This window comes from Lissotriton vulgaris, chromosome 1_1, assembly GCF_964263255.1.
Source record: "Lissotriton vulgaris chromosome 1_1, aLisVul1.2, whole genome shotgun sequence".
In the NCBI taxonomy this organism is placed as follows: Eukaryota; Metazoa; Chordata; class Amphibia; order Caudata; family Salamandridae; genus Lissotriton; species Lissotriton vulgaris.
In genome coordinates, this window is record NC_141685.1 from 447,476,376 (window position 1) to 447,491,612 (window position 15,237).

Consider the following 15,237-nt stretch of genomic DNA (forward strand, 5'->3'; position numbering starts at 1 on the left):
TCGCCACCATCCCACGGATCCGCAGAACCACCACCGGAGGAAGATCAGTCTCCTACCTGGCAGCCAAAACATGGAACTCCCTCCCCACCCACCTACGACTGACCGAGGACCATCTCACCTTCAGGAAACACCTCAAGACCTGGCTCTTCGAGCAATAGCGACACCCACCCCCCTCCAGCGCCATGAGACCCTCAAGGGTGAGTAGCGCGCTCTATACATTTATTGATTGATTGATTGATTGAACAAGCACATCTTGGCCAACTCGCAGGACCTACTGTTGCATATTTTTGTGTAAAGTTAGAAGTGTAGAGTAGCATGCAGACAACTTTGTTTGACGAGAAGGCAGAAATGCTCAACATTCCTTTATTGGCTCTTTCTTATTTGGGAGGTTTTCCTTGAATACACTGTAATAACTGAAAATAAAACTGGCTCACTTACCAGGTTAGCTTTGTTTTTTCATAGTGTGTCCCTTGGTACCTAAGTGAAGGTTGGTGTGAAATCCAAGAACGCCACATATAGTGTTGTTGGTTTCAAAGTGATGTATTTGTGCAGAAAATGCAAAAGTAGAAAGACATGGTCGGCAGGGGATAGCCTTCGTCACAAATCTTCTTGGATTAGATTTCAAATGTTTAGCTCCTCCATTACATAATCCAGGACCTTCAGGATTAGTCTGAAGTATAGTGTAAATCGATATCAATGAAAAGTATTGGTTTGCATAATTTTGGGCAATTCATGGCTCTTGTAAAATGGCATTATACAGCTGCTCCATCTAGAGACAGGGCACGTATGACTTGTAAGACTTGTAAGAAAATTGTGTCAGTGGAGAAGGCCACAATAGTGGTAAAGCCCTCAACTGTTATCATACTGGGCCTGGGCGATGGCCCTTTGTGAGCTCGAGGATTGCTTTTGTAACTTATTCTTATGCCAAGATCTCTTTGTACTTAGATGTAACATCTGAACATCCTCCTCTATTTGCATAATCAAGGCTTATTGATGAAGACCTAGTTGACAATTTACTTGGTAGCCAGACAACGTCCATTGACAACTACTGCTGGGTTTTCTGCATTGAATACTTTTGCAAAAAAAAGGCTACAGTTTACATTCACTTCCAAAGTGTTCTTTGTGCCTCGGAGTCCTTTTCTTAAATTCCTTCAGTATGTTTGTGTATCTTTCTCCTACTCTGCTCCATCCAGGGCATCACATCTCTTCTGTAAAAATATTTTTTCCCCCTCCATCAAGATTTTGGAGCCACTTCTGGTGCTCCTAATGTCCCTGTATACCCTAATGAGTGGACTAAATGAGTAAGGTTTTCCCTTTTTTTGTACTCTTTATCGAACCACCCTACTAGACCACATTTAATCATATGATTTTAATTTTTGCTACTAGGATCTCTAGTTCCCAATGGCTGTATAAATGTTAACACATTTTCAAAATGAGCAAGCTTTTTTTTAGCAAAGGTTTGGTTAAATTCCATTAAAATCAAATTGCCTTTCAGTTCAGACCAAAGCATTTCCGTATCAGGATCATTACTCATTCATTCAACTTAATATGCAAGCCACCACGCCAGTGTCAGTTAACTCTTGCATAAATTCCCAAATATTATCCAGTTCTGAGTTTGTATGTGCAGTGGCTTTAAGATGTCGTACAATATCAAAACAATACCTATCCGTGTCACCTCTGTTGCTTGGGCATGATCAAGCAGCTATCCATCATAAGCATCTCCACACAAATTACCAAACAATGATATTAGCTAAAACTTAATGCTTTTTGGAATCCTTTAGATGAAGAGCATAGCTGAGTTCATGGGGTGTTTAGACATTGGTGAGGATTTATCCTTTACAGTTGGGGCAGAATAGAAAATTAAGGGCATTTTTGTAATCCACTATAGAAGCTTGATACCTTGAGCATATAATTCATGACAAAGCTACTCATTGTTCAAACGAATCATGATGAACACAACTGAGACGGACCAACAAGCAAACAATAAAGATGTTCGTTATCAATTATGTACATCTTTGTGTGACACTTTTAGCCAAAGTGGACCAAAGAACACTCCACTTACTATCTAAAAATATATAACAACAATAACCATCCATTTCGCTTGTCCTGATGAATGTTCTCCTAGTATGGTGACATAAAAGCCACAACATATATATTTTTAATACTGGCCAGTGTGTAGATATTGTTAGGTCATAGTTTTCATTGAAAAGCTGTTTTTATATTAATATTAATGTATATTTGTAAAGTGCTTGTACAACCAGAGGTTTGATGGAGCTGAAAGAGAATGTGAGTGAATGCCCAGGAAAGGCATTGCGACCACCAGTTCACCAATACTCTAGAGAATAGACTGTTTAAACAACCAAGCTTTTCTAAAAGATGTTAACTTTGGCATGCAGCGCAAGTGAGCTTTTCTAAAAGATTTTAACTTTGACATGCAGTGGAAGGGACAAGGAAGAGAGGTACACAGTGTTTCAAATCGCAGAATATTCAGCAAGTTGACAGTAGAGGATCAAAGAGTGCGTAAAGGAGAGTACTTTAAAATTATTTTAGCGATAAAAGTAGTGCCACCCCATGAAGGGCCTTAAATGGTTAAACTACCAGTTTTGGACTGTATTCACAGGCAACCAATACAATTTCTTTAAAAGAGTGGAGGGGAGGGGGTGGCATTACGTGAGATTTCCTATGGAGGTTAAAAACCATCCTGGCAGTAGAATTTTGAACCATCTGAAGCTAGGCAAATCCCCTTTCGGCAATCCAACAGATAACATTTGAATAGTCCAGGAGAACCAATTACTGCAGACATAATAGTTTGTTTGGCATTAACCGAAAAATATACCTATAATTTATAATAGCCCTTAAGATAAAAATGCATTTAGACACATTTTCTCATGCATAGTAAGTTATCCACTGTTACTTCAGGGCTTTTAGCAACTATCTTGGGATTAAGGAAGTGTTCCCATTTCATGGGGCAGAACTGATTAGTCCAGAGCCCTGGATCAAATCTTATTACTACTATTTACATTTTGTGAGTGTCCAGCTTTAAATGGTGGAGCCTTATCCATAGACTGACAAAATATATGGTGTCCCAGAAGTTATGTTGAAGTGAGACATTAACTTCCAGCCGCAGTAAAATCTGTATATTGTCCACATGATTAAATATACCTCAGCCTCCCTTTTCCATTTATTTTATGAGAGATCTGATATAGCGGTTAAAAAATGGGGGACAGCGCAGAGCCCTGTGGTACATCATACTTTATCTCGCTCTTATCTGAAACATATCGGGACAATTGTACAGACTTCATTCTGTTCTTCAAAAATGACCCCAGCTAGGGATGAGGGGTCCTTGCAATACCCGCAGTTTCAACCCACTGAATCAGGATATGATGAACCACTGTGTCGAATTCTGCGGATAAGTCTAAATGTTAAGCCCATATCAAGGTCCGCTCTCAGGTCATCAATTACGGCTAAAGTGACAGTTTCAGTATTGTGTCCAGGGCCGAAACTTAACTGCAATGGATATAAATAAATGGTATTATAATGGCGTAGTAATTTCATGTGTCACATGCACTTCCAGAATGTTAGCGCCATATGGAAATAAGGGGATTGATTTTTTTACCATTGCAGGTCATCAGTAGTTTTTTTCCAAAGACTTGATGCAATTGCATTTTTTTAATTTTTACATTTTTTAAATAACTTTGACGCTGTTCAAGCAATATGATAAAGCTTTCCAGAAAATGTTCACCTAATTTGGGTTTGGCAAGACAAGTTCCATGAAGATATGTCAAAGTGTGCAGAGGGTCACTTTTCTAGTTTTAACTTGCTATAGGAATCGTTGATCTCCACAAGCAGAAAAAATGCACCAAATTGGCAATGAAAGTAGAACTTTACTCAAGGAAGTGACTTTGTTTGGTTTGATGTGAACCTGTTCAGTACATTTTGAGAAATCAGTGTTACTGAAATGTGTTACAGGAACATGTCAGGTGGTTTTCAAAGGGTTACATTGATAGAGACATCTGGACTATTAGTCTGCAAACTCTGATTTACAGACCATTCGCAGACCAAAACCTGTTGGCAAAAGATCTTAGATGCAAGTTCCCCTCAGACATTGAGGATCACAAAACCTGCTGGAGGTCCAACAAGGGGCCCCAAGTCCCTAAAGTGTTTGCAGCAGGTTGAGCACAGAGTCTGGCCACAGCTTGCACACCAAGGTTAATTCCTATGAACTCACAATACTAAAAACACAACGTCCTAAAACAGCAACACTTACCTAAACCAGTAAATAATATAATATGTTCATAGTTGTCTCATTGATAGTGCTAATGGTAATGTGATATGTAAACTGACCTATAGGATCATTTAACATATGTGTAATTCTGAGATGCACAGAGAAAGGTCGGGACATTTGAGGGAAGAAAGGCAAGAGTAAATTAAAGCAAACTTGGTTCAGGTTGTGTGTGCCTTCTCGGGACATGCTAACAATTCCTTCAAGAGAATAAAAAAGGACTGAAAAGGGATGGCTGAGCAGGCCATAGAGGGGCAAGTCTGGGAACACAGTTCTTAGGGTCAGTTATTCACTGCTACGAACGTTTCTTCAGTTCTTTACCAAACCATGCACATGCAAACTATGATACTTTTTCTGACTTCACAGTACTTTTTTCTATAGGTCTGATGAAATAAGGAACACAGAGAGAAAGTCGTTCTGAACGAATTGCAGTCAGGACTTCAGAGCTAGAAACAAATGCCTTACTTTACTTGGCAAAGCCAATCGGGCACATCAAATATCATAATACAGTTACTTCCTGCTCTGCCATGTTAATGTTACACTCCAAAAATCCTCTCCCTTCCAGCCTCATCCATGACCTCAAACACATAATTGCCCCTTACTGGACTTCAATCATTAACTCCTATTTTGCAACGGGGTGTGTCCCTGACTCTCTCCAGCTCGGTCAAATCACACCCATCCTCAAAAACCCATCGGCTGACCCGAATGACCCTAACAACTTTCGCCCCATTTCGAACCTCCCTCTGCTATCTAAAGTACTGGAAAAATGTGCTTTCAGACAACTAGACAATCACATCTACAATTTCAACCTACTTGCCCCACTGCAATCAGGTTTCAGAAAAGGATGCAGCAAGGAAACCGCCATGCTCAAGATTGTTGACGATCTCCACCGGTCCCAATGGTGAGTCCTGCCTTCTCATTCTCCTTGACCTCTCCGCTGCCTTCGATACAGTTAACCACGCCCTCTACTCAACTCACTCAAAACCCATTTTGGCATCAACGGTCTAGCCCTTAAAAGGTTCTCCTCCTTTCTCCAACACAGAACTCAACAAATCAAAATCAAGGATTGCCTCTCCAACCCCACTCCGGTCTCCCTAGGCATACCCCAGGGCTCAATTCTCTCTCCCTCCCTCTTCAACCTCTTTATGGAACCCCATACCCTCATTCTGAAACAAGCAGGAATTACCTACCATCTCTACGCGGACGACACCCAACTGTACTACAAGATCGAATCCCACGCTGATATTATTCACCTTAACAATCCCCTGAGCATGATCCAATCCTGGTTCTTCTCCAACCACCTCAAACTTAATCCCAATAAAACCAAAATTATTCTCTTCTCACCTAAAAACAACAAGCTCCCCATCCAAGCCTGGCTCCCAGACCTCAATGCCCTTAACTGCTTGCTCTCCTTATCTAACTCAGCAAAATCACTTGGCTTCAACATCAACAACAAACTCACTCTTAACAACCACATCTGCACACTCTGGCATCTTAAAAAACTCAATCCCTTCATTCCTGCTGACGACTTTAAATGGGTTGTCCAATCCCTAGTCCGCTCCAAAATAGACTAAGGTAATTCTATACTCACTGGAATCCCCAAAACACACCTTGCCCCCCTCAGATCCGTGCTCAACTCAGCCATCAGGCTAATCACCGACTGCAAACGCTTCAACCACATTTCCCCAGCCCTCAAGGTCCTAAACAGGCTACCCGTTGAGGGAAGATCCGCGTACAAGACTGCCTGCATAACACACAAAGCCCTCCACCAACAAACCCCGCTGTATCTCTCGGACAAACTCGAAAAATCTGGCTGCTCCCAGCAGACGAGAAGCTCAAATGCCCTACTTCTCACCTGCCCCCCCTATCAAATAGGAGCACCACACAATGCTGCTCCTTCTCGGGAAACGCCCCGATCATCTGGAACGCCCTCCCCAGAGACCAGCCCTGCAACCCCTCGTACCACAGCTTTAAAAAAGACCTCAAATCCCACCTTCCCTCCAAATACTGGGGTCCTTAATCGCTGCATCTGACCCTTTATTCATTCCCCGTTATTCATACCACCCTTGACAGTCTTTTCTGTCCGACTCTTCTCCCCTCCCCCTCTCTCTCTACTAGACTTTTTTTCTCCACTCTCATACTACCCCCCTTTCTTTTACTCCCTTGCCTTTTATTGTTTTTGTGCTGTCTGTCGCAACATGTTTGTTCTCCTCTTGGCCAATTAGCCTATTTGTTCTTTTAAGAAGTGTTTTCTAATGTGCAATGTCTGTATATTTTTTGATCCCGTTGAATCGACTGTACCGACTGGAATTTTAATGCTCATGTAAAGTGCTCTGATACCTCTGGGTCTTGCAGCGCTATATAAAACTTTACAAATAAAATAAATAAATAAATAAATAGAGGCCCTCGCCCATCAAAACTTTAAAGAACAAAGTGGAAGTTGTCTGGCAGCCTGTCACTTAGTTGTTTAAACTAAACACTAACAGTCCTTCCCTGTTTTTACATGCTCAAATTAGATGCTCATCTGTATCATAAAGATGTGTCTTCTCTTTTTAACTTTGTTGACATCTAGAAAACAAGGCTCGGTTTATTATTTGTTCATGACAGTTAGAAACAAATAAATATTGTCCTTTTATATGTCTTTGCTCAGTCATCCATTTTTTAAGACTTAGCACCATAACAAGAGAACTGATGTGGTAATTACAAGTATTATTGTGTATGTTTGTATACATTTGACTTTTCATTGTTGACATTCTGAGTAATAACCGCTCATGAGGAGTTTATGTTCAAATTGCTATTTGTATTCTGTTTGGAACCTTATGCCTCGCGTGATGGTCTGGTTCGAGAGCGAACAGGCGAGTCAGTTGCCTGCTGCACTGATCTGTATAGGAGCTCGTTGTTGTGAGTCCCTGTAAATAAACCTGTAGATTTCCTTATCTTCTAAGTCTGCTCTTCTTTCTTGAGTCTTGGAGAAAGCTAAACCCCTTTACTACAACTGGGAGCTGACACCAATCAGAATGCTCTGGTGGCAGGCTACTGCTGTGGTTACAAGCCTCAAAAGGGAGCATTCTCCCCTGGATTTGCTCTCCCTGTCTCTATGCACCGAACTCCCGCCTTCCTTGTCAAACGGGAAATGTAAGCTCAAGTGCCGCAGTACTTTAGAAAAAAAAACTGGAATATTTGGGCTTATATTTCTACTTCCGACTAGAAAAGAGATGCCCAAGCAAGTACTGTCAATGAGAATGCGTTAAGAAGATGGTGCTGCGGGTGGGGGAGGATTCCTCCCCTGGTAATAGGTCCTAGCCATAATTATGGGAAGAGTAATTATTAGCTGTTATTAAACATTTTAGTAGTAGTAGTACTTAAATGCTATGTCCTCAAGTGTGTCATTTATGATTAGATGCATAGGGATGGCATGCCTTATGCCGACTTTATGATGTCCCTTCCATACTTTGTGGACTGCTTTCAAATGTCTAACTAACCAGATTATTGATCTTTCAAAAATAAAGTTTTTACTTATTGGTATAATTATCGTAAACATCTATGAGTTACAGTAGATCCTTTGTTGTGCCCGGTAATCGTCAACATGCTGCAACACTGACTTTTCAATAAAGATTGTTTAAAAAGCAATGAACACTGGCTAGGACCAAGGTGGAAAAAGGAGCTTCCTGTGAAGTAATCTCTAGTCAAAGGGCATGTGTTGTCTCTACTGCAACTTCTACAAAGCCAATTAATCTATGCATCTGTTTCTCATCATTTTAACTTTATAGACAGATTGTCACTAAGTGGGAAGCCTATATGGATAACTATCTGCTGAATCAAGTGATATCAATCCACTTCAAGAGCATGTTGCAGATTTTTTGAAATATGTAAAATGTGCAAATATTGTGTGAAAAACTTTTTTTTTAATTAGGCATAGAGTTGGAACTGATGAACTAGTGATGATGCATTCGGAACACTTTTCTTATGTCAATTAGAAATGTGAATAATGCTAGCAACAGTTATGCCACATTTTTGTGTGATATGCCATTATTTTTAAAAATGGATGCAATTTCTAGGGTTATACTCAACTTGCCCCTCGAAGTCAGTATTCCACTGGAAAATTATCTCTCCAATGTTTCTGCATTGAAAGAATTATGTCAATATATAAAAATATACAACAGTGTTAGAAAGAGTGTATTGTGAATGAAGCTTCTATTGTGTCATCAAAGAATCATTTTAAAGGACTTCTGCTGGAAGTGTTATTGTAGACGTGCTAATATTATGAGCCATTGTTTAAGAAATGTTTCATTTTTGTTATAAACTCCAGAGTGGGGTTGATGAGGAAGCAAGCCGAAGATTACTCTAAATGGGTTGGTACTAAAGGTTTTGAAAATGTAGTTGGTGTTCAGATTTGTCGATGCAACCCTACCTATGATCTTAACATGCTGAATGTCAAGAATCTATGTGTCTATAAAACCTTTGAGTTTCTGTCTTTCACAGGAAATTTTCACTTTAGTTTGATGGAGACTTTGCTCACTACTTTCATTAGGGATTCTTGCCATGCTCCTCTTTTGTTTTTGGGTCCGTACTCTTAATAAGTCTGACTTAGTATTTTACATAGATTCTGCCTAACTTGGGATAATTTTGATGATTTTGCATTTATGTGAAGCTTCATCAAATGAAATCTACAATTCAACATAAAAATAATGCAATACACTGGAAGGATATTCACAAACCTTGGAGGCAAAGTGACAAACTGAACCACCATACATTTATAGATGAACTAATCTTTTAGTGGTTAAAGAACTTTTCAGAAAATGTACCTGTTCATCCTGGTAACAATTATTATCAGGAGCTTCATCGGACTCAAAAACTTGTCTTGGAAGACCCTTCTGTCGTTCCTTCTGTTTGTCTAATGTGTTAGGGTTGAATCCCGTGCCAAGTTTGTGATATCTATTTAACAAAACAAACAGTTTGAATATTTCTTTGATGGCTTTCTCTTTTCTTGCATTATTACCTATGCAGAGAAACAAAATAGCAAGTAAAGCTGGATAACACTTAATTTCTAATTTCACCTCTTAATAGACTGTTTTGCATTTACTCATATTGACAGCAGTAATTCCTTTGGCAGTGATTCTGCTGGCAGTAATTTAACTTGTGGAATTTCGGCTTTTTCCTGGAAAGGGCAGATTTTACAGAGCCTCCCATCCCAAGTCTTCTAAAACAAATTGTATTTCAAACATTAGTATACTGGTCTACAATGATGCATTCATAAAATATATAATGTAAAAAGACTTAACATGATATAACTTGTTCCTGTCGGAAAAATAAGTAGTTATCAGTGGAATATCCAAAATCATGCCTCCATTATTTTCAACAATTCAGATATTCATTTATCGATGTCCTGGTTGACATTTGAGTCCTTATCTAAGTATTCTGTAGCATAGCTATTAGCAACTCCATTATTATGTTCTTACAATCAAGCAAGAAACATAATAAAAATAATAACACTAGTTACTGTTACAACCTGAATATGCAAGACGGTCAAGAGCTCCTTATGTTGCATCACTTCTCTATTCAAATACCAAATCTCTCCCAAACAACACTTGAGAAGAATGATATTCAAGCAGTTCTCTCATTTCCTTCACCCAACATGAATCACAATATAATGTGACATTTCATGAAAAAATCAGAACGAATCACCTTATCAAAAATGGACAGCTCAAACACAGCATATTGGGCGTTGGAAGATTTCTTCCAAAATCTATATTGGGAGGTTCCCCACCCACAGAATTGCTCGACATACTGCTTTCTGGAGTACCCCACCCACAGAATTGCTCGACATACTGCTTTCTGGAGTATTCAAAGGTGTCACTGCACTCTGAGATCTGCCTATGTCTTAATTGGGCATTACTGCTAGTAGTGACAGATGCATGGACATTTTTAACTCAACTGGAGAGACTGCCAGCGGTTGCTAGATATGCTCACCTTAGGTGACCTTAGCTACCTCTTGCAATATATGGTGTCACTTGGATTAAGCGATTATCGAAACACACAGATGTGGTATTGGAAGAAAGGCAGCCTGTAGTAGACTGAGGAAGCTGAGGCAACTACAGGGATTTGGTGGACAGGACATGATCGGGATCTCCATACTGGAGGAATTCAGAAGGTTTAAAACCTTTAAGCAACTTAGATCAGACTAGTCTTGGAACACATGAAAACTGATACCAACAGCTTACTCATGAACTCAAGCACATGTCCCTGTTGTCAACCAGATTTCACTCCTTTAGCACTTCGATACTGTCAGAGACTATTTAAATAAGCGGTCTCTTGGATATGTATAAACCTAAGCTAATAACACACCAAGTGCTTTAAGCAGACTAAAGATGCCCTGGGATATGGACCTAAGTGAGATAAATGGCAGCGAATGGGAAGAGGAATTTCAGCACACACATGAGGTGGCAATTACAGTGGCACTTACATTAGAGCAGCTCAAGCAGTTACAAAGGGTATATTACACAGCTGATGAAGACTGGAAAGACAAACACTGCTCTCTATCTCAGGGGGTTAGATCAAATTCATGATTCCATCGAAGCCGCATGCCTTTTGCATAAAATTGAAGGGTCTATGACATGCCTGCTGCTGTCTGAATTAAATACTAGAAGAATCATACATTGGGAGAGCTAAAGTCACGTTGTTGGGAGCCTGGAATGAAGAAGCATCTACAAAATATGCTAAAATGCCCTGCAAACTGGGCCTCATGGTTGCTTGTTGTAACACTGCCAAATTATATTCAGAGTTTACAACTCTGACATAGTGGTATTCAAACAAGGACTGATGCATGCTCATCGAGACATATGTGTAAGAAGGTAGAGGCTACCCTAAGAAGCATGATATAGAAATGTATTCTAGGAAAAAAGGTGATATATGAGGGTTTAGAGACACGAGAAACAATTTATTTGTTGCATGCATTAAAAATTATGGTAACATACGGAAGCTCTGATTTTCAGTATCTAGAATCTCAATTCTATTTTGGAAATTGCTGTAATAAATGAAATGTATTACCTGGAATTTATGTACTGAGTCACAGAAAAACCCATTGTGTATTATGTTAACACGGTCTTATGTTTTAAAATACAAAAAATAAAAGGTATACTTAAGAAGAAGAAACGGTGTTCATTACCAACAAATTAAACTTTGATAGCTCAAAATAAATGGACAGCATGATAACAAAAGCAAGATGCATCTTTGGGGCCCAAAACAACTTCTAGCTACATATTTGATATATTTTTTAAATCTAAATCTGCTGGTTCTATGGAGGAGCCCTCGACATAATCTTTTGCAATCATAACATTTTCAGATTTAGAAAACATCTATTACAAATGCACAGATAAAATGATCTATGCAAATTTGATGACTAAATATAGATAACTCGGATTACAATTTTCCTATCTTCAGTTCATCAATCATTCAATCAGGGGTTTATAAAGCGCGCTACTCACCGGTGAGGGTCTCAAGGAGCTTGGGGGAGGGGCGATTAGTGCAGCTCTGGTTTTAGGTGAGTGCAGCTCCGGTTGAGGCGAAGAGCCAGGTCTTGAGGTTCTTCCTGAAGTGTGCAGGGTGGGTGAGCGTCTGATGTTGACTGGGAGCTCGTTGCAGTTCTTGGCTGCGATGTAGGAGAAGGCTCTTCCTCCTGCTCTGGTTCTGCGGATGCGGGGGGTCTCTGCGAGGGCAAGGTCGGCGGGGCGAAGCAGAAGTTCCTCTTGGGTATATGGAAGGAGACTCTCTCGTTGAGGGACTTGGGTCTGATGTTGTGGAGGGATTTGTAAGCGTGGGTGAGAAGTTTGAAGGTCTCTTTTCGACGGGGAGCCAGGGGAGGACTCGTAGGTGTTGGGTCATGCGTTCGTGACTTGGGGTTCTGAGGACGAGGCTGGCTGCAGTGTTCTGGATGGTTTGGAGCTTGTGTAGGAGAGTTCTGTTGATTTCGGCGTAGAGGGCGTTGCAGTAGTCCAGTCTGCTTGTTATGAGAGCGTAGGTGACGGTTTATCTGCCTTCGGCGGGTATCCATTTAAAGGTCTTGCGGGGATCTCAATGAGATTGAAACTGGAGGAGGCGATGGAGTCGATCTGGCAGGTCATGGAGAGGGAAGAGTCTAGGATGATGCTGAGGTTCATCATCTACATGCTTGACTACTATTTATGGTTTGCTATCTTCTGACAAGAATTCTTGTGCATTAACTGCTGTCAGCTTCTCATGTGTATGAGGATGTATTTAGTCTCCCTTAGCAGTCTAAGATGGAGGTTGCAAGGTCTTAGGGCTCTGGGCCGAGCCACTACAATTCTTACTCATCCTGCTTTTGGTGACATCCCCAAACTGCTGCAGAGGCACAGAAAACCTCAATGGCGTGTTGGAAAGAAAGCAGGCTCCACTTCCTTGCAGGGCCCATCAGAGATTAGAACAAACCCATGCGTCCAAGGGAAGAGCAGTTGGCAGCATGCAGGATAGATGCAGGCCCAGGAAGCGAAGCGGCCTATTCACCTCAGATGCCGGAGGTGAGACGGGACTACAGCTGGGGCTGGCGAAGGGGGTCTGTGCTTGGGGTAGTAGCTGAGTTCAGATCTGGTGGGACGGCCCCGTAGATGATGGACGGAATGCTGAACAAAGTCAAACATTCACCCCCCAGTCACAGATCTGGGTTGAATCCATTGTTCCTTTTCTCACCATGCCATTCAAGTTTTGACCCAACCATATGCAAATTAGTCTTGACCCTACTCCCCACGGGAGCAGTCCAGCCTGAACTGCCAGGCCAGGTCCTCCCTGACCCGGAAAACAAGCATTCTAGGACCGGTTTTGGGGTGCCTTTGAAGAACAGGTCTTGATGTATTGATATTAAGAACACTGCATGAGACAGGAATTCTCTGGCAGTGTAGCAAGGCTTTGAAACGCCCTCCCCACAGCCTTTAACACAAACTCTAGCCTGTTCACGTTAAAAAGTAAACTCAAAATCCTTCTATTGGATAGGCACCTTGCTTGAAGTGGGGACTGCTGCTTGCAGCTGCTATCTTGGCTTAACCTGTCTTTCCTATTGGAAAATATTTGTTTTCTCCGCTGTCTTGGTTGCTGCTGATTCACTACAGGAATTAGCTACCTATTCTGTAACGACCCTGCTAGTATGAACTGCTTGCTCCTTCTTTTCCCGGTGCTAATAAGTTGTTTTATGACGTTTAATAACCAGGAATAACTTCCTACTTTCTTGTAAAGCGCTCTAATGAATCTGGCCGAACCCTGTGCTACACAAAAATCACAGATATGAAATAAATAAATAAAAATGGAGCATGATTTATAAGCCAACTCAATGATGAACCTTTGTTATCCCAGCTCCAGCCAAAGAATTATAAGAGGTTTTACTCAGCATCAGTAAACATGTTTTCAGTTAGCTAAGAAATGGCCCCATTATCAATATTGAATATGACTTTTGTCTTGCTGATCCTCATTTAGCTAATCCCTCTTTTGCTTTCTCCAACACATATAAGCAAATACTCTAACAATGGTCGATTTCCAATCACCTGAAAAGGTTATTTTGTTTAGTTTATTTCATGGTAAGAAAAATCACAATTTTTATTTTTGTGTGTCCTCACTTTTTTGTGGTGAATTAGAATTAGGAGGCTTAAAAGTAACTTTTTGTCAAATTTTGTGGACTGCTAGGGATTCTGGGCAAAAACAAACCTGGTTAGACCCACGCTGGTCACCCCACCCTAGATACCCATATGTCAAATTTTTTATTTTTTTTTTAAACCAATTTTATTTGTCTAGTTTTACATAAGTTGCAGGGCTCTGCAGTCCAGAGGCTTCTGCACAGACAAAATAAACAATAAGAATGACTTTGACTTTTATGAATAGTAGCAAACCCGCATTATACTAACCACCCCAACTCCCCCATCCCCCAGATTGCGCCCATGTCACAGAAGTCCACACAGCCTGTAACTGCAAACCCGAAAATCACAGCCTCTCCGTGATAGGAGTCTAATGTTTAGAAATGGACAGGTTTGCTAAATTTCCCTTGGTACCGCCTAAGCTCAGGTCCAAAATCTACAGCTAACCACTTGTCAACAAAAGGGTCAGTTTTGAGTGGAAAAATGTGATACATCCATGTTGTGTTTTGGGCCATTTCCTGTCGCGGGCACTAAGTCTACCCACACAATTGAGGTACCATTATTATTGGGAGACTTGAAGGAATGACGGGTGGAAGGAAGTTTGTGGCTACCCGCAGATTCCAGAACTTTCCATCATAGAAATGTGAGGAAAATTTGTTTTTAGTCAAAGTTGGAGGTTTGCAAGGGATTCTGGGAAAAATAAAAAAGGAGAGCCACACAAGTCACCCCACCCTAGATTCCCCCAGGTGCTAGTTTAAATACAATTGCAAGTTTGTATGTGCAGACTGAGCTAGGGCCCAAACTCCACAGCCACTCACTTAGCAACTAAAATAAAGTCAGTTTTCAGTGGGAAAATGTGGCGCGTCCACGTTGTGTTTTGGGCCTTTGCCTGTTGCAGGCACTAGGCCCACCCACACAGGTGAGGTACCATTTTTATCAGGAGGCATGTGGGAGTATGGAATAGTAGAACATTTCATATTACCAATTAGATTTTGCTGCAAGTGTGCCTTTCAAATGTAGGTAATGGTATAAAAAAAGAAGACATTTTGAAAAATACCCTTTAAATCATACACTACTATGGGTACCCACAAATTCAGATATACAAATAATCACCATATGTTTTGGCCATTTAAGAAATACATAGGTTTCCTTGCTACACATTTTTCACTCTACAAAGTTCACCCTATGAATTGGTCTATAGACAGTATACAATGAAAAACCATTGCACAGTGCTGCTCTGTTGTTGGCTTGGAGTACCTTCGGTTCTGGGACAACCTACAAACACGAAATATCCCTGCAACCAGAAGGGTGTAATTGGCA

General features: G+C 40.7%; 1 protein-coding gene across 11 annotated transcripts in view; it reads right to left on the reverse strand.

Annotated features, from left to right (window-relative positions):
* The window catches only part of DOCK7 (dedicator of cytokinesis 7), an 864,306-nt gene that overhangs the window by 703,469 nt on the left and 145,600 nt on the right, over window positions 1-15,237 (reverse strand). For all 11 annotated transcript variants that reach the window (XM_086953476.1, XM_086953469.1, XM_086953439.1 and 8 more), the window contains exon 5: window positions 9,088-9,217. In XM_086953476.1, coding sequence (XP_086809602.1) covers window positions 9,088-9,217 — 130 coding nt within the window. The remainder of the gene's footprint in view (window positions 1-9,087; window positions 9,218-15,237) is intronic.